We start from the raw sequence: 27,692 nt of genomic DNA on the forward strand, positions 1-27,692 counted from the left end.
AGGTGATTGTATCAATTCTAGATCCAGAGTTACAACAAGTGCAACATCCCCACCTCCATCAGGCGCTTACCTGTAACCAAAGAACAGAAGAAAAAGGGGGAGGGGGAGCTATGGGCAAGGACGAGGAGGAAGAGGGGGTGGGGAGGATCCAAGGGAGTTCAGCCTCTTTGCTTCCTTTGTAGCAAAACAAAACTTAGAATTTTCTTTTGCTGAGATCAATAACTTTCACATCTTTACATGATTGATTGCATTGTGCCCAAATACACACCAATATTGGGGAGATTTCCAATTTCCAGCCTATGCGTAAAAGAACTTGGGTGGGTGAAACTTAAAACCCCTCATTAATTGTTTTGATCCAGTTTGGTCTCATGTCTTGTTGGCCTTGCATGAATTTAATAACTGTTTAATAAGTTGTCCAGTCCTCAATTGCCGAAGTGTTCTCTAAATCTGGTCGAGATTGTATTAGAGCCTTAAATCCTTTCGTCTTGCAGACCAAGTTTAATATCATGTAATCAGTTTAAGCTGCATGAAAGAATATCTTTGAAAATTGCTATTTTTACATTAGAGGAGCAAATTACAGCATGAGAGTTCAAGCTTCCTGCATCCATGGGCTGTTTAAATACTACAAGAATATACCATGAGTTTCACCGGTCATCTGTTAAGTTTTTTAATCCTTGTTTTGTTCATTTGCATATATTTTGAGCTGTAGATACGGACCGGCCAGGCCTCCCCATCAATGGGAAGGCAGGGGCAAAGAAGAATCCGTTCCAAACTTCTAGACCCAGAAAATATGAAACGGAAAATCCTGCAAGCGAGAGATATAAAATTGCACAGGAGGCAGATGTTTGAGGCTTTGAGGTTTGAGCACCATGCGCAGGAGAATTTGATGTTAAACAACAACACCTCCTCCACGATAGTCCTCATTACCGGGGCCCCACAAGGCTGCATACTTAGACCCCTCCTCTACTCCCTATACACACATGACTGTGGCAAAAGTGGGTCTACAAGTTTGCTGACAACACGACCATAGTGGGTCGGATCTCGAACAACGACGAGTCAGAATACAGAAGGGAGGTAGAGAACCTAGTGGAGTGGTGCAGCGACAACAATCTATCCTGATCATTGACTTAAGGAAGCAAAGTACTGTACACACCCATGTCTGCATCAACAGAGCAGAGGTGGAGATGGTTGACCTTCAAATACCTATGTGTGCACATCACCAAAATATTATCTGTCCTGGTCCACCCACGTCAACGTTACCACTAAGAAAGCACAACAGCGCCTATACTCCCTCAGGAAACTAAGGAAATTCGGCATGCCCACACTGACTCTTACCAACTTTTACAGATGCACCATAGAAAACATCCTATCTGGCTTCATCACAGCTGGTATGGTAACTGCTCGGCCCAAGATCGCAAGAAACTTCAGAGAGTCGTGAACACAGCCCAGTCCATCACACAAACCTGCTTCCCATCCATTCACTCTACACCTCCTGCTGCCATGGGAAAGCGGGGAGCATAATCAAAGACCCCTCCCACCCAGCTTACTCACTCTTCTAACTTCTTCCATCAGGCAGGAGGTACAAAAGTCTGAGAACACGTACGAACAGACTCAAAAACCGTTTCTTCCCCGCTGTTAACAGATTCCTAAATGACCCTCTTATGGACAGACCTGATTAATACTACATTCTGTATGCTTCACCCGATGCCGGTGTCTCTGTATTTACATTGTGTACCTTATGTTGCCCTATTATGTATTTCCTTTTCATGTACTAAATGATCTGTTGGAGCTGCTCACAGAAAAATTCTTTTCACTGTACCTTAGTACACGTGACAATAAACAAATCCAATCCAATCCATGTGCTTCATTTTACCTGATAACTCTTCACGTTTGATTTGGTGACAACTCGAGGTTCGTTGATAATACTTTTGAGTCAGATGCTTGAGCTTTCAAGCCCATTCTAGTGCCAGCGCAGTGTCTAGGCTGACACCCCAATGCAACACTGACATTGTGCTGCAGTGTCCTTCGTTGGATGCAATATGAAACTGAGGCCTTAATTGCCAGTTCATGTGGCTGCACAAGGTAAAGAGCAGCATCCTGCACCGTGTCCTCACCAATGTAAATGTCGCCACAGTCTTGGAGGACCGTGGGCTTCTCTCTCCTTTTGATAGCTGACTGGTGGTGATTTGACCTGAGGGTCACCACACCTCGGGCGAGGTTGGGAAGGCGGGGCCTTCATGAGTAACCTTAGCCCGCACTCCAGGCCTTGCTCTGCATCGCTAACCAGCTGCCTAGCCAACTGAGCTAAACTGGACCCCTCCTCACCAATACCTCAGAACCAATGTCAATAATGAAAAACTATATTCATTGGTTATCACTCTTGGTGCTTTACAGAACCTTTACTCCAAATGTTGCCATGCTCATCTCCATAGAATTTACAATGCAGAAGGAGGTCATTCGGCCCATCGATATGCACCAGCCCTTGGAAAGAGCACCCTATTTAAGTCCAACCCATGTCCAGGACTGCACTTCAGTATTCCAGGCATTCCTGAGAGCTACGATGAGGTGCTATATAAGTAAAAGTTTTATCTTTTCGGTGTAGCTCTCTTTCCTTCTCTCTATTCCTTCTCTTATTGTGTTCAGCCTCCTTTGCTCATTCTCGCTCCATTTGCGCTCTTAAGGTTGGTGGCTGTTCAGCTGGCCTTTCACCACTAAATTAATCATGTGTCCAATTGCTGTGCTTCACATTTGGAGATCAGGCCTGTTGCTGAATAAAATGGTCAGCTGTGGGACATTACAATTTGGATTATATTTCTGAGACTCCACCTTTTCTAATGACAGAAATCCCACTGACTTGCAGATCAAACAAAAACTGCAAATCCGCTTTTTGATTTGATTAAATTACTTGATTTAGATTCATACTCGTTTGCTGTTCCTGCTCGTTCAGGATCAGGCAAAATGGCTTTTTTATCATGTTTGTACTTGAATCTCACTTCTTGTGGGGAGATCAATGTGCGAGATACGAACTGGTGTCAAATTATGTCCCTTTGCAACTTGAGGCGTGTGGGTGCGATGTTGCCTATGCTGGTGAGCGGCATAACCAGAGACCTTCTTCATCCAATGCTTAGCTGCTTTGGGGCAGTTTATATTTGTTTCGTAAAGCATTTTGGATTGTAACGAGACAAAACATCTATTATAAAAAGGTGCAACTTTGTCAGAAGTGGAAGAGCCCCTGTGTACAGTGTATGCAACGTGCCATGTCGTCACGATGAATATCAAAGCCTTTTAATTTAAAGATTAGAATATCGGTATATATGGCAAAATCATTACTTTTGTAAAGTTTGATTTGTTTTTATTCTTCTATGCAGTCCAGGTATTTGTGCCGCCCTGTGTGTCGACTCCAGAGTTTGTGCATGCTGCCATGAGACCTGATGTGATCACTGAGACTGTCGTGGAAGTATCGACCGAGGAGCCTGAGCCAATGGACACGTCTCCTGCATTACCGATACTGGAATCCCCTGAGCCAACCAAAAAGAAGAAAGGTACAAAACATATTCTCCATTTTTTTGCAAGTACTGAATTTTCCAGAGAGTTGCTTGGATTCATCAGCAGATCTTATTAACTGTTTCTTAGGAAAACTATTAAAAAAAATTTAGAGTAGCGAATTATTTTTTCAATTAAGGGGCAATTTAGCGTGGCCAATCCACCTAGCCAGCACACCGTTGGGATGTGGGGGTGAAATCCACGTAGAATGTGCAAACTCCCCACGGACAGTGACCCAGGGCCGGGATTCGAACCCGGGTCCTCAGTGCCGCAGTCCCAGTGCTAACCGCTGCGCCACATGCTGCCCTGTTAGGAAAACTTAAATGAGGTTTTTGTTCAAGAATTTTGACCTGAAAGTGATTTGGTATATTGCTCAGGTCTTTTGCCTGAATTCTGATACAGTAATATTTGACGCAATAAAAGCCTCTGTTTATCGGTACGGCTCTTAAACCAAAATAACGTTGGATATTCTCAACTGAGTTCACACTGGCTGCACATTGCAGCATTAAGAACATCGCCTTTAACTGGCATCTTTTGACGCTGAATTAGTAATTCACTCGATGCAGCTGGCTGATGCAGAGAATGAAAATGTCTGTATTGACGCAATTGAGATTAGGTCACTCTTTTAGCACACTCTTTTACCCTCATCTGGTCATGCTGCAGAAGGGCTAATTTATGAGACCATATATGAAAATCGGAAAAATATAAGTCCGTTTCCCAATACTGACTCACTTCATTTTGGATGCCAGAATTCATTTGAAAAGGAGTACTTTGAAAACTTGGTGCCATAAAGTACTGATTCACTGTCAGCCATAGCAGTGACTGCTGTAGCTATCCACTTGGGCTTTTTGCTGATGTGTTTCCCTACAGGTTGTGATTAAGTCAGTTTTATCTTTATTCCCACCTGACCAATGCTCTCCACCTTCTCATCATGTTCTCCCACTCGCATAGCGGGTAACGATACTTGCATCGTCTGGAAAATGGTTTAGACGATCCCTGGTGTAATGCCCAATCCGTGCTGCTCTCAGCCAGGGTTAGGGATTGACATGCGACAGTTGTCCTTTGGAAAGAGAAGGGGGAGTGAAATGAGCCAGTGAGTGTCTAGTTAGAAAGTATGCACCAGTGGATGTCATGCGATGCTGCACTGCGATGCTCCCCCTAACCACCCCCCACCCCACCCATGTAAATTGCCTGTGGAACACAGTTTTGCATGGCATAATTTTATTGGGGCAATGTACAGGCGGACTGTTTTTACCCACGCACTTGTACCCAAGCAAGAGTCCATTTTATTCAGGGGAAAAGGGACAGCAATTGAGGGGGCAATGGGATGGGAGTAAAGGAAGATCAAAAACAAAAAAAAAATGCTTAGATGTTGGGAAATAGAGTTTTTCATTCAATGCCAATGATTGTACACAAGTTTCACTGAGAATTTAAGTAATTTTTTGTCAGGCTGGAGCCAGCATCTAATTGAGATGAACATTTTATTAATAAAATAATCTTTTAAGTGATCATCAATTTAAAATCAGCAGTGATAACAATTATAGTGGATATTTTGTATACTCCCCCTCCCCTCACTTTCTTGAAGCAGTTCAACTATTTAATTGAACTGGGGCCAGAGTTGCCCTTTTCACTAATTTAGTGAGATTTGTGGTAAATGAGCATTCCAATGTGTCTTACAGCTGGTCGAAAACCAAAGAACCAGCAGTCTGGGTTGCCTAATAGTCCGTCGGAACAGTCTGTGAAAAAGAAGGCTAGAGGAGGGAAGGGTAAGTGTAGCGGTCAAAGGTGAATTCCCACACTAACAAAACCACGGGAGGGAGGAGGCTGTGAACTGGAAGGATATCACACTTTAAAGAAGATTAGCAAATTGATGGGATGAACCTAGTTAAAAGTTCACCACAAAACATTCAATCCAGATATTTTTTGGAGGCAAAGCAGGTGTATCTTAATAATAATAATTATCGTTTATTGTCACAAGTAGGCTTCAATGAAGTTACTGTGAAAAGCCCCTAGTCGCCACATCCGGCGCCTGTGCGGGGAGGCCGGTACGGGAATAGAACCCACGCTTCTGGACTTATTCTGCATTACCAGTCAGCTGTTTAGCCCACTGTGCTAAGCCAGCCCCTTCGCCACGCTAATGCGTCACTGCTAAATTAATTACTGTTGGTCTGCTGTTGAGATCAGAAGGTTCACTGTCAGGAACCTTGCAAAGTCACCGCCCACCGTGAGAAATTGAGTGTTTGTGAGTGGTACTCTTGCCGTTTTCCTGTCATGCGCAGGAAGCGAGGTGCCTGCTGGCATGTGTGTGAACATGAATGACCGGCCCTAATATCTCTTTGCTGCTTTGTGAAATCCTGTTAACCAGGCTGGTTACAACGTGCCTACCTAACCCTTATGCGCTTATAGCTTGTACTGATTTTTGATTTTATTTTCTTGAAGATTTTAACCATTACAGAGAGAAATAAGAGAGTAAACATACGTTGCCAATTGCTGAGGGAGTTTATCCAGGCAAAGTCTTTGGTTCCACTCCGTATCTGAGCTGGTTGTCCCAGCTGGGCTGTTATTCAGAGGGGTGAATGGATTTGATAGGCCCTCAGTGTGCATGTATTATAATGGGGGACAAATGCCTACACGATAGCTACTTACCAACCCCTTTCTGAAAAAGGGTGTTTGTGGGCATTGGATTTCTCGACAGCCAGATGCCATTAGCACTAACTGTTCAGAACCCCTCACAGTGAAAGGCCTTATGATTGAAGGACTCCAGGCTAAACCCCCTCCTCCCATCCCAGAATCCTGCCTCAGTAAGGGATGGCTTGGGGGTGGGATGGGTGCTGGGGAGGTCGTGTTCATGAGAAACTAATAGTATTCTCTTTTATTCAATTGAATCTAATCCTGATGCTGTTTCTCGGGGGATAAGAGGAAAGAAAAATACAGTAATTTTGGGTGAAATATCGCTGGGTCAAAATCCTGGAACTCCCTCCCTAACAACATTGCGGGTGCACTTTTACACCACAGCAGCTTGCAGCGGTTCATGAAGGCGGTTCACCACCACCAGCTTGAGAGCAATCGGGAATGGGCAAAGACCCCAGCCTGCAATGCCTACGTCCCATGAATGAATAAAAATAAATAACTAGTTTTTTTCCCGCAATCTTTGGTGCTCCTGGTTGTTCCGGGGTTGGGGGCTGGCAAAAAGTGGGGAGTAGGAGCCATAACAATTAGGCTTTGAGCCAAGGCATTCCTGAGAACAGAGAGATTAAAAAGATCTGAAAAGGATGCTCAAAATTATATCGAGTTCCATTTTTCTGCGAGTTGGTGAATTGTGGCTGGGGGGGGGGGGGGGGGGGGGGGCAGAAAAGCAAGGGAGGGAGTTGTTCCCGCATATACACATCCATCTTCAAAGCCAGTATGGTTTAAATGTTTGAAAAAAAGAAAAGCATTAAAAGTTGTATATAAGAAAACAGGATGAATTGAATGGCTCAACTAGTTAGTACAGATGTAATGGGCCAAATAGTCACCTCTTCTACATGAAAGTTCCATGCCCCCCAACCGATGTACGATGGTGAGAAAGGCCCTTCCACGACTGAATTCCTACCGCAGTCATCATCCAGGTTCACAAGAAGACAAATTGTAATCATGGGGATCAGAGGGCAAGATTGTGCAACCACACACTAGCATTGAGGAAATGCCTGCAGCAGAGGGGAAAAGGTTTGGAGCCTTTACCCGGTGTTACATGAACCTTAAAGGTTATGTTGTCCTCTCCCTCCAAGTTAATGGTTGATTTTAGGGGAGCTCTTTCATAGCTTTTCTTTTGCATTGCTATTTAGATACAGTTTAACACTCAGTACTTATATTTTCTGGTTCTTACCCAGCATTGCAGCCTTCACTTACACAGAAGGCTGTGCTCAACCTATCTTCTGCTCCCTTGACTCAAGCCACAAGTTATTGCGTATCTCCTGTAGAGAGAGCAGCTACTCCTGAACGTCTCCCCCCGTTTCGCGCTTGCCAGCTTGTGCCGAGCGGCTAAATGATAGCAGCCCCCTCGTCAATTCCTTCTCTTGGCGGAGGTTAGGGATTCTGTGGGGAGAGGAAAAGGGGGAAACTCAGAGCTTGCATCCCACTCTTTTCGTCTTGTGCTTTGCTGAAACCCGTGTGCTGCACCACCTGTGAGAAATGTTGACTGAGATCGTATCTTTTATTCCCACTTGATGTAGTTGACTATTGAACTTTTACACTTGTCTGAAGTGCGCCATGCATACTCTGCTGTGTTTTGCTTCGCCAGGGAACACCACGTACCTCTGGGAGTTCCTCCTGGACTTACTGCAGGACAAAAACACCTGCCCACGATACATCAAGTGGACTCAGCGGGAGAAAGGCATCTTCAAGCTGGTTGACTCGAAGGCGGTATCCAAACTTTGGGGCAAGCACAAGAACAAGCCAGACATGAATTATGAGACAATGGGTAGGGCACTAAGGTAATGACACTGTCAAAACCAAAATCAATAAATCTGGAACTCTTAGCAGTCATTGAATTTACAACCTTGTAGAATTTGCTCCATTTCAGAAAAGAATGCAATGGTGTAATAGGTTTAATTTTGCAAATTGCTTTTCCAAGTAATTCTAAAGAGACCGTCCTTTTTGAGATGAGCTTTGCTCGTTAAATTAAAAAGCCGGGTTTAGGCTGTGAATGCAGTCCTCCCCTTCCCTTTGTGCAATCCCTTGTGGCGACTGTTAAAGCGTATCCCTTCCACTGCTGGCAGTGGAAAGGATATCTACACGTACCTAATGCGCATGCAAAATGAGATGATTCACTAATCTACACGGAAATACCAATCATTGCACTTGTGATCTTTTAATCCTGGAGCACTTAAAGGAAAAAATATCTGAGTTTTGCGGTTGCATTAACTAATAGTTTCATTCGAGATTTGATGTAATTCTGTCACTTGATGATTTGCAGTCATCCACCATAGTTAAGGGCATCTGATGAACTTTAAGGATGTTATTTGTGAACTTTAAGAATGTTGTATAAAATGCATGTGTCTCTCCAGGTACAGTTGGTGACAAACAGGAAAGAAGCTGCTGATTACGGCACATTGAATTAACTCTTCATATCTGTGCATTTTGTGCAAAGGCTTTTAGTTCCAGGCCGACTTGAACTCATGGATTGTTTTTCTTGTATATCATGTTATTTCTAAATCATTCTAACTTGACATTGACAACAAATTGGGCATTGCCTTCTCTTCCTTGAGCTGTCCTGCACTCCATTAAGAGCACCATGTTGATGGTGGGCTGCATTTGGGGAAGACCATGAAGTTGCTTATTTAAAAGAAGTGCAGAATATTTCAATTAGAATGGTTCACTAAAACTTTGAGGATTTAAAAAAAATTTAGAATACCCAATTATTTTCTTCCAATTAAGGGCCATTTTAGCGTGGCCAATCCACCTACCCTGTACATCTTTGGGTTTTGGTTGTGAAGCCCATGCAGACATGGGGAGAATGTGTAAACTCCGCACGGACAGTGACCCGGGGCCCGGATCGAACTCCATCTGCCATCTCTCCGCCCAAATCTCCAACTGATCTATAACTTGCTGTATCGTCTGACGGTCCTCATCACTATCCGCAATGCCACCAACCTTTGTGTCATCTGCAAACGTACTAATCAAACCAGTTACATTTTCCTCCAAATAATTCTATATATATTAGAAACAGCAACGGTTCCAGTACTGATCCCTGAGGAACGCCACTAGTCACAGCCCTCCATTCAGAAACGCACCATTCCACTGCTACCCTCTTATCACTGAGCCAGTTCTGTATCTATCTTGCCAGCTCACCTCTGATCCCGTGTGACTTCACCTTCTGTACCAGTCTGCCAAGAGAGACCTTGTCAAAAGCCTTACTGAAGTCCATGTAGACAACATGCACTGCCGTACCCTCATCAATCATCTTTGTCACTTCCTCGAAAAACTCTTATCAAGTTCGTGAGACACAGCCTCCCCTTCACAAAACCATGTTGCCTCTCGCAAATACATCCACTCATTTGCAACTGGGAGTAAATCCTGTCTCGAAGAATCCTCTCCAATAATTTCCCTACCACTGACGTTAGGCCTGTAATTACCTCGATTATTCTTGCTACCCTTAAACAAAGAAACAACATTGGCTACTCGCCAATCCTCTGGGACCTCCCCTGTAGCCAGTGAGGATACAAAGATTTCTCTCAAGGCTCCAGCAATTTCCTCCCTTGCCTCTCTCAGTATTTCTGATCCCATCAGGCCCAGGGGACTTGTCTACCTTAATGTTTGTGTGAACTTGATTTACTGCGTAGTACCCAGTGGTATTATTCTAGATTGTCATTCCAGATATTTCTGGCAGAACGTTGGAGTGGCCAATGTGCAGATTAAGTCTTGACAAATATCATTTATGCCGTTGTAACTGGAGCTTTAACAAAAACAGGAGAATATGTTTGTACCTCTTTCAAGATTTGGTGTCGAGTCTTGAATATTGTTTTGTTTCCGCTGTGATAGTATTTCTGCTGGGAATAGCAGGAGGGGTTTGCTCTCGTGTCCTGACCAGTATTTATCCCTCTATCGAGAATGCTAAAACAGGCTATCCAGACATTACCGTGTTGCTAAATGCCTGCATTTCAGAAGTGCGTAATTTGCTGTATTCTGAGGTGTTACAAGGTGCTGTCTAAATGCAAATCTTTATTTATTTTTCTTTCTTTTAGGTATTACTACCAAAGAGGAATCCTGGCCAAGGTGGAAGGACAGCGCTTGGTCTACCAATTCAAGGAGATGCCCAAAAACCTAGTGATTATCGACGAAGACAAAACGGATCCTACTGGAGGATCATATCCGTCTGAAATACGGATTGATGCAATTGGCAACTTGCCTGGGTTGACTTCTCCATCTGCAGAAAATATCGCCTCTTCCATTTCACCGCGAAGGATAGCAATTCCTCGAAGCCCCCGGAATACAGCGCAGAGTGTGGTGAAGATGGGCAGGGCAGCAACAGTGAAGGTCTCATCGTCTGGTCAGGGTGGAATCCTCTCTCAGGTGCCTTCAACTTCCTTTCCAGTGGTAACTACAACAGTTCCAAGGTGAGTAGGTTCTGTGGAATAATGTTGGGATCGCTGTCTCACGTTCTGCAAGGTTTATAGATGCCAATTTAAAAACCAGAGACTGGCCACATAGTTGTGGGCTGGTGATAGGACCTTTCACCTGTGTTTAAAAATACCCTACCTTTTAATTAATCTTCTGGATATCACCAAACAAAAATATAAAATGAGTCTTGTAGAAGTGTGACTACAATTGTTGCTATGAAAGTATGTGTGGAGCCTGTCAGCATGCTAACTGGGAACTCTTCTTCAGACATCATCCAAGAGCAGATGATTATTAGCTTCACTTTATTTCAAGCTTGTACTCCCTCTTAAAGTCCTTTTTTCCTCTGAATTAATCGCCTGCCTTCTCCCCTTTAACCTCTCTCTTCACATAATCTCTCTGACCCATACTCCATTTCCTTGATCGGGCTACCTCCTGTAGCCACTGCTCTTGTGGCCTTTGGGAGCTGAGTACAATTCCGCAACAGTCTTGTATGTATCCACTGGTTTTGCTGCTAGGGCGGCACGGTAGCACAGTGGTTAGCAAAGTTGCTTCACAGCTCCAGGGTCCCAGGTTCGATTCCTGGCTTGGTTCACTGTCTGTGCGGAGTCTGCACATCCTCCCCGTGTCTGCGTGGGTTTCCTCCGGGTGCTCCTGTTTCCTCCCACAGTCCAAGGATGTGCAGGTTAGGTGGATTGGCCAGGATAAATTGCCCCTTAATGTTCAGAAAGCTTAGGTGGAGTTGCTGGATTACGGGGAGAGGGTGGAGGCATGGGATTAGGTAGGGGTGCCCTTTCCAAGGGCCGGTGCAGACTTCATGGGCCGAATGGCCACCTTCTGCACAGTAAATTCTATGAAATCTATGAAAGTGACCTGATCTGGCAGCTCCACGTTGGCTTTGGGACTTGGCTATCTGCTGCCAGCATTGCTCCCACTCCAAAATCAATCCGGAGAGCAAAGCCTGCTTCATGTCACCAATCAATACCGCCCGTCTCTGCAAACCCAACTGCTGCCCTGGGTTTTAACAGGTATAATAACCTCGTGGACACCATTCTCGTTGAGTTGGGGATAATTTGTTTGACCCTCTGCTGCCAACGGCCCACACCAAGCCAAATCTCCCCTCCCCCGAACTCGGATCTCTCTCTGGTCTCCCATGCCTTGTCGCGCTCGCCTTGTTCATTAGCCCCACTTGCCTGCTTCCCACCCAGCCTCTCTGCTAACTGAGATTGGAAATGGCCTGCCCCCCCCCCCCCCCCCCCCCCCCCCCCCCCCCCCGCGCTCACCAGCCACTGCTTTTGAAGGTACAGCCGTCGCACCCCCTGAAAAGGATCCTCAAAAAAACCCTGCACCCCCCATTCTCAAATGGCCTTTCCGCTTCAATCAAAGCAACATAAATGGATGACACGGGAGGCCATTCAGCCCATCGTGTCTGTGCTGACTGTAAAAGAGCGACCCAAACGTGATTACACTTTCCGACGTGTGGTCCAAAATGCTCTAGGTTATGGTACATCAGGCCGAACAGTTATCTGGCTCGAGCAACCTTTCAGACAGTAATTTCCGGACTCCCACCATTCTCCAGGTGAAAACATTTCTCCCGCATTCCTATAATCTGTTGATTACTTTAAATCTACACTCCCTGGTTATTGACCTCTCTGCTGAGGGAAATAGATCCTTCCTATCCATTCTATCTAGGCCTCTCATCATTTTCTTGCATCCCAATCAATTCTACCTAAGCCTCTTGTGTTCCAAAGGAAACAGCCCCACTCTGTCCAATCTTTCCTCCTAATTCAAATTCTCTATTCCTGACAACGTTCTCGTGAATCTTCTCTGTACCATTTCCCATGTGACTACAGCCTCCCTGTATTGCGGTAACCAGAACTATACATTCAAAAACCATGAACGTGCCGCCACATCCTTTATTTTGCCCCTCCTACAAAATTCAAAACTGGGACTGCCTCAGTCCCGTGACATTCCTAAACCACTTCCTTCCCTTCACCACAGCCCCGTGACATTCCTAAACCACTTCCTTCCCTTCACCACAGCCCCGTGACATTCCTAAACCACTTCCTTCCCTTCACCACAGCTCCGTGACATTCCTAAACCACTTCCTTCCCTTCACCACAGCCCCGTGACATTCCTAAACCACTTCCTTCCCTTCACCACAGCCCCGTGACATTCCTAAACCACTTCCTCCGCTTCACCACAGCTCCGTGACATTCCTAAACCACTTCCTTCCCTTCACCACAGCCCCGTGACATTCCTAAACCACTTCCTTCCCTACACCACAGCCCCGTGACATTCCTAAACCACTTCCTTCCCTACACCACAGCCCCGTGACATTCCTAAACCACTTCCTCCGCTTCACCACAGCCCCGTGACATTCCTAAACCACTTCCTTCCCTTCACCACAGCCCCGTGACATTCCTAAACCACTTCCTCCGCTTCACCACAGCCCCGTGACATTCCTAAACCACTTCCTTCCCTTCACCACAGCCCCGTGACATTCCTAAACCACTTCCTCCGCTTCACCACAGCCCCGTGACATTCCTAAACCACTTCCTTCCCTTCACCACAGCGCCGTGACATTCCTAAACCACTTCCTCCGCTTCACCACAGCCCCGTGACATTCCTAAACCACTTCCTTCCCTTCACCACAGCCCCGTGACATTCCTAAACCACTTCCACTCCTTCACCACAGCCCCGTGACATTCCTAAACCACTTCCTCCGCTTCACCACAGCCCCGTGACATTCCTAAACCACTTCCACTCCTTCACCACAGCCCCGTGACATTCCTAAACCACTTTTTCCGCTTCACCACAGCCCCGTGACATTCCTAAACCACTTCCTCCGCTTCACCACAGCCCCGTGACATTCCTAAACCACTTCCTTCCCTTCACCACAGCCCCGTGACATTCCTAAACCACTTCCTTCCCTTCACCACAGCCCCGTGACATTCCTAAACCACTTCCTTCCCTTCACCACAGCCCCGTGACATTCCTAAACCACTTCCTTCCCTTCACCACAGCCCCGTGACATTCCTAAACCACTTCCTTCCCTTCACCACAGCCCCGTGACATTCCTAAACCACTTCCTCCCCTTCACCACAGCCCCGTGACATTCCTAAACCACTTCCACTCCTTCACCACAGCCCCGTGACATTCCTAAACCACTTCCTTCCCTTCACCACAGTCCCGTGACATTCCTAAACCACTTCCTCCGCTTCACCACAGCCCCGTGACATTCCTAAACCACTTCCTCCACTTCACCACAGCCCCGTGACATTCCTAAACCACTTCCTCCACTTCACCACAGCCCCGTGACATTCCTAAACCACTTCCTTCCCTTCACCACATCATCCGACACCAAATATTGCCACCTCCGGACTTGAGTTACCGTTACCGCCAAAATCTTCAACATTATATCTGCAAATCCCGTCCAAAATGCACCCGACCTCTGATATGCCCAAAACATGGACATTGTTCGTCGGCCTCCCCACACACCGCTTACACCTATCCTGCACCCCTGGAAAAATCCCGATTCATCCTGGCCACCGTCATGTGGGCCCTGTGTACCACTTTAAACTGGATGAGGCTTAGTCTTGCACTAAGGTGTATTAACTCCTCGAAACCAACCCCAGTGCCCCATCCAGTTCTTCCTCCCACTTACGCCTAACCTCCCCAACAAATCCCGATATATATCTCAAGACCTTGCCCTCTGCTATTTCCTGCTCGGACAGGAGTTTGTGCTGCAGCACTGGGGGGGGGGGGGGGGGGGGGGGGGGGGGCCGCGTCGGAAACAAAGACACCTTCTTTCTCTTGGGAAGTCCCTACCCTGCAGACACCTGAACGCATTCCCCTTTGGCAACTGATATGTTCCCTCGAGTTCTGCAAATTCCCTCCAACAAACAAATCCTTAAAGTATTCTTCTTTAAAAAAAAAAAATCCAATTACGGGACAATTTAGCGTGGCCAATCCACCTACCCTGCACATCTTTTTGGATTGTGGGGGTGAGACCCACACACACACGGGGAGAATGCGCAAACAAAAGTGCAGACAAACGTCTTGAGAACCCGCGCGAACAGATTCAAAAACAGCTTCCTTCCCGCTGTTACCAGACTCCTAAATGACACTCTTGTGGACTGATCTGATTAATACTACACTCCTGCATGCTTCACCTGATGCAGGTGTCTAGGTATTTACATTGTGTACCTTGTGTTGCCCCATTGTGTATATTCTTTTCATGTACTAAATGATCTGTTTGAGCTGCATGCGGTAAAATGCTTTCCACTTCACCTCTGTACACGTGATAATAAATAAATCCAATCCAAACTCCACACGGACACCTGGAGCTGGGATCGAACCCAGCTCCTCGGTGCTGTGAGGCAGCAGTGCTAGCCACTGTGCCACACTGTTAAAGTATTCTATCCTCGCCTCCTGCCACCCCCGGAACCTTGTATCCAACCCTGCCGGGGAAAACCTACGATTGTCGCAAATCGCTGCTCAGAAGGACATGCCTTCCATTCTAAAATGCTGCCAGCACTGATTCCACACCCTCAACGCTGATACCAATAATAATAATCTTCATTAGTGTCACAAGTAGCCTTACATTAACACTGCAATGAAGTTACTGTTAAAATCCCCTAGTCGCCATATTTCCAGCGCCTGTTCGGGTGCACTGAGGGAGAATTCAGAATGTCCAATTCCTCTAACAAGCATGTCTTTTGGGTCTTGTGGAAGGAAACCGGAGCACCTGGAGGAAACCCAAGCATACACTGGGAGAACGTACAGACTCCGCACAGACAGTGACCCATGCAGGGAATCGAACAGTGCTAACCACTGTGCTACCGTATCGCCCCAGTACCTGGGAGTACCTGGCCTGTGAGATCGGAAGGGGCGCCAGCAATAGTGCCTTCAAACTGGCCTTTTTACACAAGGCTGTCTCGATCCACTCCCACACCGACCGCTCCTCCGCCGCCCATTTCCTAACCATTGCAATGTTTGGTGCCCAATAATAGTTTTGTAATAGCCCGTGGAACCGTACCCGCCCACATGAACCTCAAAATCAGCCCATTAACTGTCCTAAAAAAAATGTCTTGGTCACAAAGATTGGGAGTTTCTGAAACAAACAAAAACTTTGGCAACACCATCATCTTTACCGCCTGGGCCCGACCAGGCAACAACAATGGCAGCACACCTCTTAAAGTCCGACTTCATCCCCTTCACCAACTGCGCCAAATTCAACTTGTGCAACTGGGTCCAACTCCGCGCCGCCTGTATCACAAGGTAACAAAAACTCGCCCCTACCAACTGAAGCGGCAGCATCCCAAGCTCCTCCCTGACCTCCGGCATTAATTGGGAATATGTCTTTCTTTCCCCCATGTTGAGCTTGTATCCAAAGAGACTAAACACTAAACTGAGATCCCCATGATCCTGTCAAAGCTCCCGGCCGGGTGCAACCCAGAGTACTCCTAGCTGACCCTCTTGGTTTGAAAACCCAGTCCATATATCTCGGCCCAAACCGAAACCACCTCACTGCTCATGTAGCGCAGTGAGCTAAACAGCTGGCTTGCAATGCAGAACGAGGCCAGCAGCGCGGGCTCAATTCCTGTACCGGCCTCCCCGAACAGGTGCCGGAATGTGGCGACTAGGGTTTTTTTTTTCACAGTAACTTTATTGAAGCCTACTTGTGACAATAAGTGATTATTATTATGTGCTCTGCACCAGCAAACACCCCCTATATCGGGTGAAAAGGACCAAACTATTCCACCTTGAGCAGGAGCCACCCAATGTGAGACCACTCACTCCATGGCCGCCACTGGAAGTCCAGAGTTTTCTTTTCAGCAGTGGTTCTCTTCCTACCCCCGCACCCCTTAACCTACCCCCATCATTCCTGTTCTTGCTGATCTACATTGGCTCATGGTTTTCCAGTGCCTCGGCTAGAACATTTTCAGCGATCAAATGTCTTTGCACCTTCTTCATTCTTGTCTCTAATGTTTCACCAAACCTAAAAAGTAACTGCAAATGACCTTGTTCTCTGATGCCTAGCCCTCAAGGTTGATTCACGCCACACAAGTGCCGGGCAATGACCATCTCCTTCAAGAGAGAATCTAATCACCGCCCCTTAACATTCAATGGCATTACCATTGCTGAATCCCCCATTATCAACATCCAGGGGTTACCATTGCTCAGAAATTGAACTGGACTAGACATTGTAATACTGTGGCTACAAGAGCAGGTCAAAGGCTAGGAATCCTACGGCAAGTAACTCACCTCCTGACACACACACACACACACACACACACACACACACAAACAAAGCCTGTCCACCATCTACAAGGCACAAGTCAGGAGTGTAATGGAATACTCTCCACTTGCCTGGATGAGTGCAACTCCAACAACACTCAAGAAGCTCGACACCATCCAGGACAAAGCAGCCCGCTTGATTGCTCCCCCTTCCACAAACATTCAAACCCTCTACTAGATGCGCTGCAGTAACTCACCAAGATTTCTTGGACAGCATCTTCCAAACCCATTATCATCTAGAAGGACAAGAGCAGCACATACCTGGGAACCCCACCACCTGGTGATTTCTTTCCAGGTCACTCACCACCCTGACTTGGAAATATATCACCGTTCTTTCACTGTTGCTGGGACAGCATCCTGGAATTCCCCCCCCTAACAGCACAGTGGATGTACCTAAACGTCCAGGACTGCAGTGGTTCAAGAAGACAACTCACCATTTTCTGAAGGGTAACTAGGTATGGGCAATAAATGCTGGCCTAACCAGTGACACCCCGTAAATTCATTAAAAAAATCACCTCCTCCTTCCAAAGTCCATTCCGTTTGGAAGGTTCTCTTTAAAATATTTGCTCTTTCATCGGACCATGTTCTTTGGCTTGACATCTATTTATTTCTGAATATGCTTCAGTAAATTACCGTGGAACCATTTTTAATGTTAAATGGGGTATATAAATCTAAGTTTCTGTTTTGGGATCTGGTGTGAAAAATGGCTGTCCTCTTTCCCTACAGTAGTATCAATGACTTTGCCTTAAAACTGATGCTTCGTTTGTGCTTCGATCCTGAAAGGTCTGACGAAGTACTACACAAATGTAAAGATCTATACTGTTTGGAATTGAGGAGACCAGGCCAAAACAATTTTTTAATGTTTCAGGGGTTCAGCTGGACAAAAGTTCACAAGATCGTGGCAGCACATAGTTGTTCAGGACACACTCTTCGGTGTGAAAAACAGAAAGGAAGAGTTATTTAAATGGTGATAAATTGGGAAGTGTCTGTTGAGATGTACAAGGGATTTGGGTGTCCTTGCCCACCAATCAACAAAAGTGGAGAGGCAGGTGCAGCAAGCAATTAGAAAGGTAAATAGAATGTTGGCCTTTATTGTAAGAAGATTTGAGTACAGAAGTAGAGATGTCCTACTGCAGCTATATCGGGCCTTGGTGAGACCACACCTGGAGTAGTCCGTGCAGTTTTGGTCTCCCTACCTAAAAAAGGATATTCTTGCCATAGAGGGAGTGCAGCAGAGGTTCACTAGGCTGATACCAGGATTGGCTGGACTGTCCTCTGAGGACAGATTAGTTTGACTGGGCCTGTAATCACTAGAGTTTAGAAGGGCGAGAGAGGAGATCTGATTGAAATGTATAAAACTCTTAACAGGGCTGGACAGACTAGATGCAAGGAGGATGTTTTCCCTGATTGGGGAATCTAGAACTCGGGACAAAATCTCAGAATACAGGGCAGACCATTTAGGACAGAGATGAGGAAATGTTTCTTCATTCGAAGGATAGTGAACTTGTTGAATTCTCTACCACAGAAGGCTGTGGAAGGCAAGCCACTGAATATTCAAGAAAGGGATAGATCATTTTTTAGAGTTTAATGGTATCCAGCAGTATGGGCAGAAAGCAGGATTATGGCATAATAATAATCGCTTATTGTCACAAGTAGGCTTCAGTGAAGTGACTGTGAATAGCCCCTAGTCGCCACATTCCGGCGCCTGCCATTCTGGCGCCTGTTCGGGGAGGCTGGTACGGGAATTGAACCCACGCTGCTGCCTTGTTCTGCATTACAAGCCAGCTGTTTAGCCCACTGTATAAACCAGCATTGAGATAGAGGATCAGCCATGGTCATCATAAATGGCGGAGTAGGCTGGAAGGGCTGAATGGCCTACTCCTCCTGGTTTCTGTGATCCACCCACTGAGATGAGGTGGGGTGGCTGTTAGCGAAAATGTTGTTAGGGCTGTTAATTATATAAACTAAGGTTAAGTAAATATATGTAGAGGGCATTGATTGGGTGATAACTTGAGCACATGTAACAAGATACTTATTGGCATTGGAGTGGGAGACACTTTTAACCTTTCACTCTGAATAAATCAAATGAGTAGAGATTGGCTCCTGGCTCCAACGTCAGCAACTGGCTGTGGAGTTTAACTTTGGTTCCTTGGGGCAGCTACTTTATCCAGTGGTTGCATCCCTGCAGATAAATCTGCTGGATTATTTCTCAACTCTGCTTATCCACAAGCCACAACAGTTGCTTGTTGATTTATGTTACCTGTGTTGCAGTTCTCTTGCCGCATAATGAATAAATGTTGAGGGTCAAAGTTCCTCAACACCCCGCCACCTTTGTTGACGTTAGGACAGTTTTTCTCACATCTGGCCTTGCAGGTAAATCATGCTTCTACGGGATGGGTCGGGGCCGAGTTCATGCCTTAAAAAAGGATTTTCCTTAAAACCAGTATTGTGCAGTAAAATAATCCAAAAGAACTATGATACGTTCAAATGAAAAGATGGATTTATTTCACACTGCAGGACCGTACACAAAAACAAAGCAGAATCTGCAAATGATTAAATAAAATAATCTCTGCGAGGGAGCCTGATCAACGGGAAAAAAACCCCCCAAAACAACACTTTGTTTCATTCCATTAAACTGGCATTTCCGCTGAATTGGTATGACGTAAATTTGGGATTTACCTGTCTATATAATGTGTATGTAGCCATTGCACAGTTCTGCTCTGACTAGACTGCAAGACGGAGGGGAAACGGCCCAAAGTTGCACAAATGCATCCAGAGGGGAACATAGCAATGTAGCTAAAGCTATACATTTGGACAAATTAGGTTTGCCTCTTGACTAATAGATGTGCAGTAGAAAAATGGCCATGTTAAAGTTATCTCTGATGCTGCTACTTAGTGTTATTATCCTGTCGCATCTGCAAAGGTGCAGGCAAAATATTTGAGTGGCAGGAATGTCACTGGTCTAGACTGAGAAACCCTGTAATGCAAGAACTGGTGATTTTACAGAAGAGAACAAAACTGTTCTTTTATTCCTGAATTTATTCTGTTTTGAAATGAGCAGCTAGCCCCGCTGTATGCTGTTGCTCGATATTTGACCTGCGAGTGTATAGATTCCCTACAGTGCAGAAGGAGGCCATTCGGCCCATCGCACATGCACCACCCTCTGAAAGCGTGCCCTGTCCAGGCCCACGCACCCACCCCATCCCAGTAATCCCACCTAACCTTTCTGGACACCAAAGGGGCAATTTAGCATGGCCAATTCACCTAAGCTGCACATCTTTGGACTGTGGGAGGAAACCGGAGCACCCGGTTGAAACCCACGCAGACACTGGGGGAACGTGCAGACTCCACACAGACAGTCACTCGAGGCTGGAATTGAACCCAGGCCCCTGGTGCTGTGAGGCAGCAGTGCTAACCACTCTGCAACTGAACAGGTGAGACGGCAAGTGCCGGCTGTGGTCAACGATATTTGTAGGTGGCATTGAATTATGAAGTGGGATAATGATAATATGACTAAATGGAGAATGGAGAAAAAAACTGGAAGACTGGTCTGACGATCGGTGGACCAAAGATCCAATATATGAGCCTGGGGTGTAAAGGGGAGGCCGTGGCGTAGTGGTATTATCACTGGGCTAGCTGTCCTGAGACCCAGGGTAATAATGTGTATATAGCCATTGCACAGTTTGCTCTGACTAGACTGCAAGACGGAGAGAAACTGCCCAAAGATACACAAATGCACCGAGAGGGGAACATAGCAATGTAGCTAAAGCTATACATTTGGACAAATTAGACAAATGAGACCCAGCTGTCCTGGGAACCCAAGTTCAGATCCTACCACAGCACACTGGGCTAAATCGCTGGCTTTTAAAGCAGACCAAGGCAGGCCAGCAGCACGGTTCAATTCCCGTACCAGCCTCCCCGAACAGGTGCTGGAATGTGGCGACTAGGGGCTTTTCACAGTAACTTCATTGAAGCCTACTCGTGACAAGCGATTTTCATTTCATTTCATTTCATCTGAATTCAGTAAAAATCTGGACTTCCTAATGATGACCATGAAACCATTGTCGATTGTTGTAAAAACCCACCTGGTTTCCTAATGTCATTTAGGGAAGGAAATCTGCTGTCCTTGCGTCGTCTTGCTGACATGTGACTCCAGACACAGAGCAATGTGGTTAACTCTTTAGTGCCCTCTGAAATGGCCCAGTAAGCCACTCAGTTCAAGGGTCATTAGGGGTGGGCAACAAATGCTGGCCCAGTCACATCCTCCGAATGAATAAAAAAAACATTATTGGTGAAAGCTGGGGAAAAGTGAATAGTTTCAAGTACCTGGAGTCAGTGAAGACAGACGACAGAAGAATAGGAATGGGAATTAAGTGGTGGATTAGTTCTGGTTGGAGTAGATCAGGGGTGGGCAAACTTTTCCGTGCAAGGGCCACATTCAGAAATTCACAATTTTAAAGGGCCGCATAGTATTAATAGTCCCGGTTGTAACCAATTAGCGTGCGGCATATACCTCAGCGCTTCCCCCGGCGGCATCCTGCCTTTAGCCCTCTTTATCTCTACTTTTCAAAAATGGCGCTTCACCCGGTTATGATTCTGGGCGCCTCATATAGAACATAGAACAGTACAGCACAGAACAGGCCCTTCGGCCCTCGAGGTTGTACCGAGCAATGATCACCCGACTCCAGATTAACCTTATAAAAAAAAAAAAAAATTTTTTTTAAAAATTTTTTTTTTTTTATGACTTGATCTTGGTGGGCCGCATAAAGACCTTTGGCAGGCCGCATGCGGCCCGCGGGCCGTAGTTTGCCCACCCCTGGAGTAGATGGAAGAAGTACAGCGGTGTGTTAACGTGACAGAAAAATACTGCTGAAACTCCAAGGGAGAATCTAAAAGACAGTTGTGAGGCCAGCTTTGTTTCAGTACAGAAAGCGAGGGCAACAACTGGGTCCTAGTGCCATGCGGTTGCTGAGGTGGATTCACGGAGTAACGAGAAAGGATTAAATCAGGGCTCAGCACGTCAGGGAGTCAGCGAAGATTGTGAGAGCATCGAAGATAGTAGCTGAGAAGGGATTGAAATGGTCTGAGCATCTACTGGGGAGTGAGCTAGGACATGTGGTGAGGCAAGTGATAGACATGGGCTGCTGAGAAGGGGAGGGCCCATGACCCAATGGAAGGGTACAATGGTGGAATACCTGAATGCAACGCAATTGAAACTGGATAACTGCCGGGAAGAGATGGAGAAGGATTTTAAACCAACGTTGTGGTGACTTTGCTGAAAGAAGATATGCGGGGGGGGGGGGGGGGGGGGGGGGGGGTTCAGTTCTAAAGCTGTTGGTTGGATCTTGTTAGGGCAAAAGTGATTATCAAGCTATGTCGGTAACATTTTTAAAATCACCCTATGGTCTTTGACAGCCTTTTCTGTCATTTCCACTTATTTTTTTTGTAGTGACTGCTTTGAGTGAGGGGTAAAGGAAGAGCCTGGTGTGAACATGTTGCTGTGCTTTACTGCTTTGTGGGATGGTGGACATGCTTTTATCGGGAGTCTGCAGCGAACATTATACACAAAGCTCTGTGCAGGGAACTGAGCAAGCCAGATGTTCCAGCTGTGTGGTGCAAGTTGTCCTCACAATATCTGGGCATAGTTTCAGAATGTCACCGTGAATGAGGAATCTAGAAGAAAGGGAAAAACAAAATAAACATGTGGTTTTCTAGTTAAATCCCAATAAATCTGCTTATTGCCCCTTCCTGAAGTCAATAAAATGCAGAAAATGGTCAGGTCAGAGAATGCTACAGTCCTGGTGTGTTGCACAAAGTCCCAGGGAGACGGTCAAGCGGTCACTCCTATTGGCTGATGGTGCCCATGTGGAGCACAATTACTACTAACCGATTCAAGATCACCGTTAACTATCAGCAGCAACTCCTTTCGCTGATAAACTCTTGGGCAGATGGTCGAGTTATTCAGCAAAGATAACATTTTTGTTGCATCCAAAGTTGTTTTTGCAGATTAAACTTTTCTAATTGGGCGTTCCATTTTAAATTTTGACTGTCTACATTGGGCACTTGTAACTGATTGTGCTCGTTTTGGATTTACAGAAAGTCTGTTTTCATTTACTGCAGGAGGCAGTAACATTGGGATTACTCTGCTCGCAGTTATCCCTGCTGCATCCAATAGTTTTGAACTGGTGGTGCAGCAATTATTCCTTAAGTTTGCATTGCCGGGGCAGCACGGCGACGCAGTGGTTAGCACTGCTGCCTCACGGCGCCGCGGTCCCAGGTTCGATCCCGGCTCTGGGTCACTATCCGAGTGGAGTTTGCATATTCTCCTCGTGTTTGCGGGGGTCTCACCCCCACAACCCAAAGATGTGCAGGCTAGGTGGATTGGCCATGCTAAATTGCCCCTGAATTGGAAAAAATGAATTGGGTACTCTAAATTTATTTTTTTAAAAGTGTGCATTGCCGGTCCTGGAGTGCTGCGATGAGATTGGGTAAAATGATTGTGCAGCACAATTGATATATTTATGAACCTAGATAAAGGAGACTGTCATTTGCATCCTAATTGACATTGATATTGCAGCCATCTCTTATAAGTAGCAGTGCTGTGTTTTTTTTAAAATCAGGTGTTGTTGTTGGAAGAACAATAGTATTAGCAAAGTCTAAAAATAGCTGTGTTTTTAACTTGTTCTTTCCATTTCTTTGCCAGCAGCAGCAGGACAGTTCGTGTTGCAATGCAAGTGCCTGTTGTAATGTCCTCTTCAGGCCAGAAGTTTTCAACAGTTGCTGTTCAGTCAATGAACCCAGTTTCAACAGTAATAACCAGCACAAACACAACCATCTCTACTCCAAAGGTTCTCATTCAAACTATCCCTACAATGGTGCCTGCTACAACAGTAGAGAATGGAGACAAAATTACTATGCAGCCAGCAAAAATCATCACCATCCCCGCAACCCAGATCACCCAGTGTCACTTACAGACAAAGACGGGCTTGGCTACAGCTGGTAGTATTAACATCGTTGGAGCACAAGCGGCGATTCGGGCCCTTTCTCCCATGTCAATAGCAGGAGGGACGCCCGTAATGAGACTAGCGATGCCTGCCCAGCAAGCTACCGGCCAGAGCCCTGCCCGGGTTATTACGGCCGTCATTAAAGGGGCAGAGGTCAGGCAGGACGGCGTGGCTACAAAGGTGGGAGCAGATCTTCATAATCTACCTGTGATTAAGGAAGAGCGTTCAGTGGAGGGTAGCAAGACTGTGACTCGCTGGGTGGTTGTCAGTGCGCCCTCAGCCATCGCCCTCCCTTTGACAATGAAAACAGAGGCAGAAGCCACGGTAACTGGCGAAAAATAATAGTGCAGCTTTTGAGAGACAGAAGGTTGGCGGATGAGACTTTTTTTTATATAAAAAAAGAGAATGTTTCCAGCAGGTATCAAATTTGTTTTCCCCCACCCCATGGCTTCACAGTGGGATTTGAGCCACATCATCAAATGCTGACAAAGAAACTCTTTGAATAGGAACAAATGAGATATCAATGAATTCATATGCAATTAAACGCATATTGACCCATGAAAGGGACCATGTGTTTCACTACATCTTAAAGCCTACACTAAGAATTTCTGGAAACACTAATATTTCAATGACTGGTTTGGAATGTTTCTCTGAAAATTGCATAAGCTGTAAAGCCACCAGTGCTGTCGAGAATTTGCGACCTGCTCCCAACGTCATGATAAGATTCATTGTAGCGGAGGTCTTGAATTGAAATGTGATCTGGCCTTTTGCTATATTACGAATGCGACCATTCAAAAATGGAAATTGCAGCAATGTAATGTTTTAGGCAGAAGACCATTGGTCCTTCTAATCGATCCTTTCAATCTCTCATGCCCCTTTAGGTACTGACCCTAAGAGGGAATTGGCAGCCATGGACTCTCACTGGATTGGTCCAAGGGTGGTTTGCCTGAGGTAAAGGCCCGGCAGGAAACTCCCGCTCTTCACCGTCCACCACTAGGCTTATTGGAAGGATTTACAGGTTGATAATTTGACTTGTTTGGCCACATTATGCACGCACCTTCCTTCCAAGAATCTCTCAACAGTATAAAACAAAATAACCCTCTATGTCATGCACTAACTTAAAAAGACCTCTTGTATCTATCACTCATCTAAACTAAAGTTACCCAATTTTCCAGGTTTTCCCATTGGCGTTTTATGTGGTACCTCTAGTCCTTAAATCCTTCTGGATGCAAGTTTTCCACGTCCGTCAACATCCTCCTCAAGCCCTCTTCCTTTCTTTAGTACATCTTAAATTAGAAGTCCGCTTCGTGGCTCTCTTCCCTGAAATGATAAAAAAAAAAAAGACTTTTGTTTAAAACCCCCCCCCCCCCCCCCCCCCCCAAATGCTGACATGCAATATTTATTTGCAAGGTGGTTCATGTACCTGTTGCAGAATCGTGATCGAATTAGCACTGCTGATAGTCAATCAGCACCTGACTAGCCAGGAGTCTTAACAGTCCTGAAGTTTGTCAAATCGGTTGCTTGCGAGCAAGTTGCTGGTGACTGTAAACTGGATGCTGTCCGTTGCATTTCAAATGCATACCAACCTTTGCTTAAATAACACTGTGTGCACACAGTACTTTCATTTCTACTGGTGCTAAGTGAATTCTCTTTTTAAAAAAAGAACTGAACGGAATGTGAAGGATAAAGTTGAGATAGAAGTTACTGCTTTTATTTGGAGGGATGGTATGAAGGTGTATTTTCAGGATTTGTATAATTACAGTTAGTGAGCAATGTTAAATGACAGCTTGAGTTTTTCCATTTAAAAAAAAAGAAATAAGCTATGTAAGAACTAGCTTTTTTGTTTAAAGCTCTTTTTAATCTTACACATAAACCACAGTATTGTTATGGAGTAACATGTTATTTTATGGTAGTTAGAGCCAGCCATATACATGGTTTGTGGTCAGGTTAAGTGACAGACCTTTGGCTATAACCTTTTTTTATATAATGCCTGTGTCACTTTGCCTTGGTGTATGTATAAACATTTGCTTTTAAAAAAAAATGCCACTTCAAGGTCACGTTCAGTCTAGCTTTGTGCAATAAGCTCTTCTTCAAGTTGTTCTCAACCTGCGGACTTCAGTTAGAGAGGAAGTCTCACCATCAGGACCCAATATTTTTGAGAAGGAAACTGTTACAAGAAATTATAATTAACATCCTTTTGTTCCATCCATTATTAATTTTAATAATCAATTTCTGTTTACACGCTGATGGTGAATTATATTACATTCAGCAGGGGACATTACAGTATTGGCTAAGTTTAATTACTGAGCCTAGCCATGACGTCTTGGAGGTACCCCACATGGTTAACTGCCAGAGAGCATGGTTGGGTTAATATTTCGCCATTGAGCGTTGGCGCTGACATAGCCAGTTGTACCCCGTTATCGCCATTGGAATTCATCAATACTTACTGTTGAGTAGTATTCAAACCTGAAACAAGTGGACCAAAACAAGATGTTAAACCCTTCAGAAACCCCCCTGCTTTATAAAACTGGATTCTGGTATTTAAACTCCCTCCTTAATGATTGATTAGAGAGATTACCAGCGTTCTGACTGAAAATGTTTGTACAGTTTCAACATTTGAAGTATATTCTATTTTGTTGTACTCTTGTTTCAAAGTGTATTCGAGTAGATTTTACCAAAATATAACAGTGAATCCTGTTTGATCGTGTTTTGGTAAAGAAATACAAAGTATATCTAGTGTCTATGGATCTTCTTTCAAAGTCGATTTTTAAAAGATGAAAAGAAAATTGTTTTGTAATTTAAATATCCTTAAATCAGCAAGCTACGAATGCACCCCACCCACTTTTTTAGAAATGGACAACTTAAATAAACTTTGATTTGACCAGTTTTCTCAAGAGTAAGCAACAGGAATTAACTGCAAGGAGTTTTGATTATTTTTAAAAAGATAGTTGCATGGTTAATACTCCATCATCGTATGTCATTCTGGACATTTAATAATTGGATTATATTCCCATCATGACAGACGGTTCTTGAAGTTTGCAGGCATTAATTGTCCTGAAGAAGTCCCTGTAGAAACAACTTAAAACTGCTGCTTCCTTGAAGATTCTGAAGTTACGGTGGGTGAATTGGAAGATTTTATTCATGAGAAAAGGCATGGTACAGCATTACCAGCTTCAAATCTTTCTTTCTTCACCACAAGTCAGTGTGTGAATCAAAGCAGCAGCACAGCCTTTCAATACTCTAGAACATTCTCTTCCCTTGCCGTATGAGTTTTCCCTCATTATTTGGAGAATGTGCCACATTTGAACACCTGGGATGCTCCATGCAACTTTATTACATCCTTTAATACTTCTGAAGCCATTTGGACAAGAGCAGCCATTTTGTTTGCCACTTCAAATGGCCATCACCAGAAAGAGACATGACAGGGATTTCAGCAGACCGAAACCAATGCTGCTGTTTGATGGAGGATGGTTGACACTAAGGGGTTGAATGTTCTTCTTTCCATAATTAGTGTTGGGATGGGGTCTATATATCCACCACCCTCTCCCCAGCAAAGTTTCAGGATTGGAGGGGTGACGGTGGGGGGGGGGGGGGGGAAGGTGGACCGTAAAAAAAAAATCTTTATTGTCACAAGTAGGCTTACATTAACACTGTTCAGGTACACAGAGGGAGAATTCAGAATTCTAAGCTGGTAAGGGAATTGAACCTGCGCTGCTGGCCTTGTACTGCATCACAAACCAGATGTCT

At 45.2% G+C, this 27,692-nt stretch overlaps 1 protein-coding gene across 8 annotated transcripts in view; it reads left to right on the forward strand.

The window, feature by feature from the left end:
• Positions 1–26,675, forward strand: part of LOC119963413 (ETS-related transcription factor Elf-2-like) — a 185,868-nt gene extending 159,193 nt beyond the window's left edge. For 5 of the 8 annotated variants that reach the window (XM_038792493.1, XM_038792497.1, XM_038792498.1 and 2 more), the window contains 5 exons: positions 3,369–3,542; positions 5,223–5,309; positions 7,823–8,015; positions 10,266–10,637; positions 23,645–26,675. In XM_038792493.1, coding sequence (XP_038648421.1) covers positions 3,369–3,542; positions 5,223–5,309; positions 7,823–8,015; positions 10,266–10,637; positions 23,645–24,287 — 1,469 coding nt within the window. In that variant the 3' untranslated portion in view covers positions 24,288–26,675. The remainder of the gene's footprint in view (positions 1–3,368; positions 3,543–5,222; positions 5,310–7,822; positions 8,016–10,265; positions 10,638–23,644) is intronic. The other 3 variants (XM_038792495.1, XM_038792500.1, XM_038792494.1) reach the window with 2 other exon arrangements.
• Positions 26,676–27,692: the final 1,017 nt, after the last annotated feature.

Source organism: Scyliorhinus canicula, chromosome 3 (genome assembly GCF_902713615.1).
Source record: "Scyliorhinus canicula chromosome 3, sScyCan1.1, whole genome shotgun sequence".
NCBI lineage: Eukaryota > Metazoa > Chordata > Chondrichthyes > Carcharhiniformes > Scyliorhinidae > Scyliorhinus > Scyliorhinus canicula.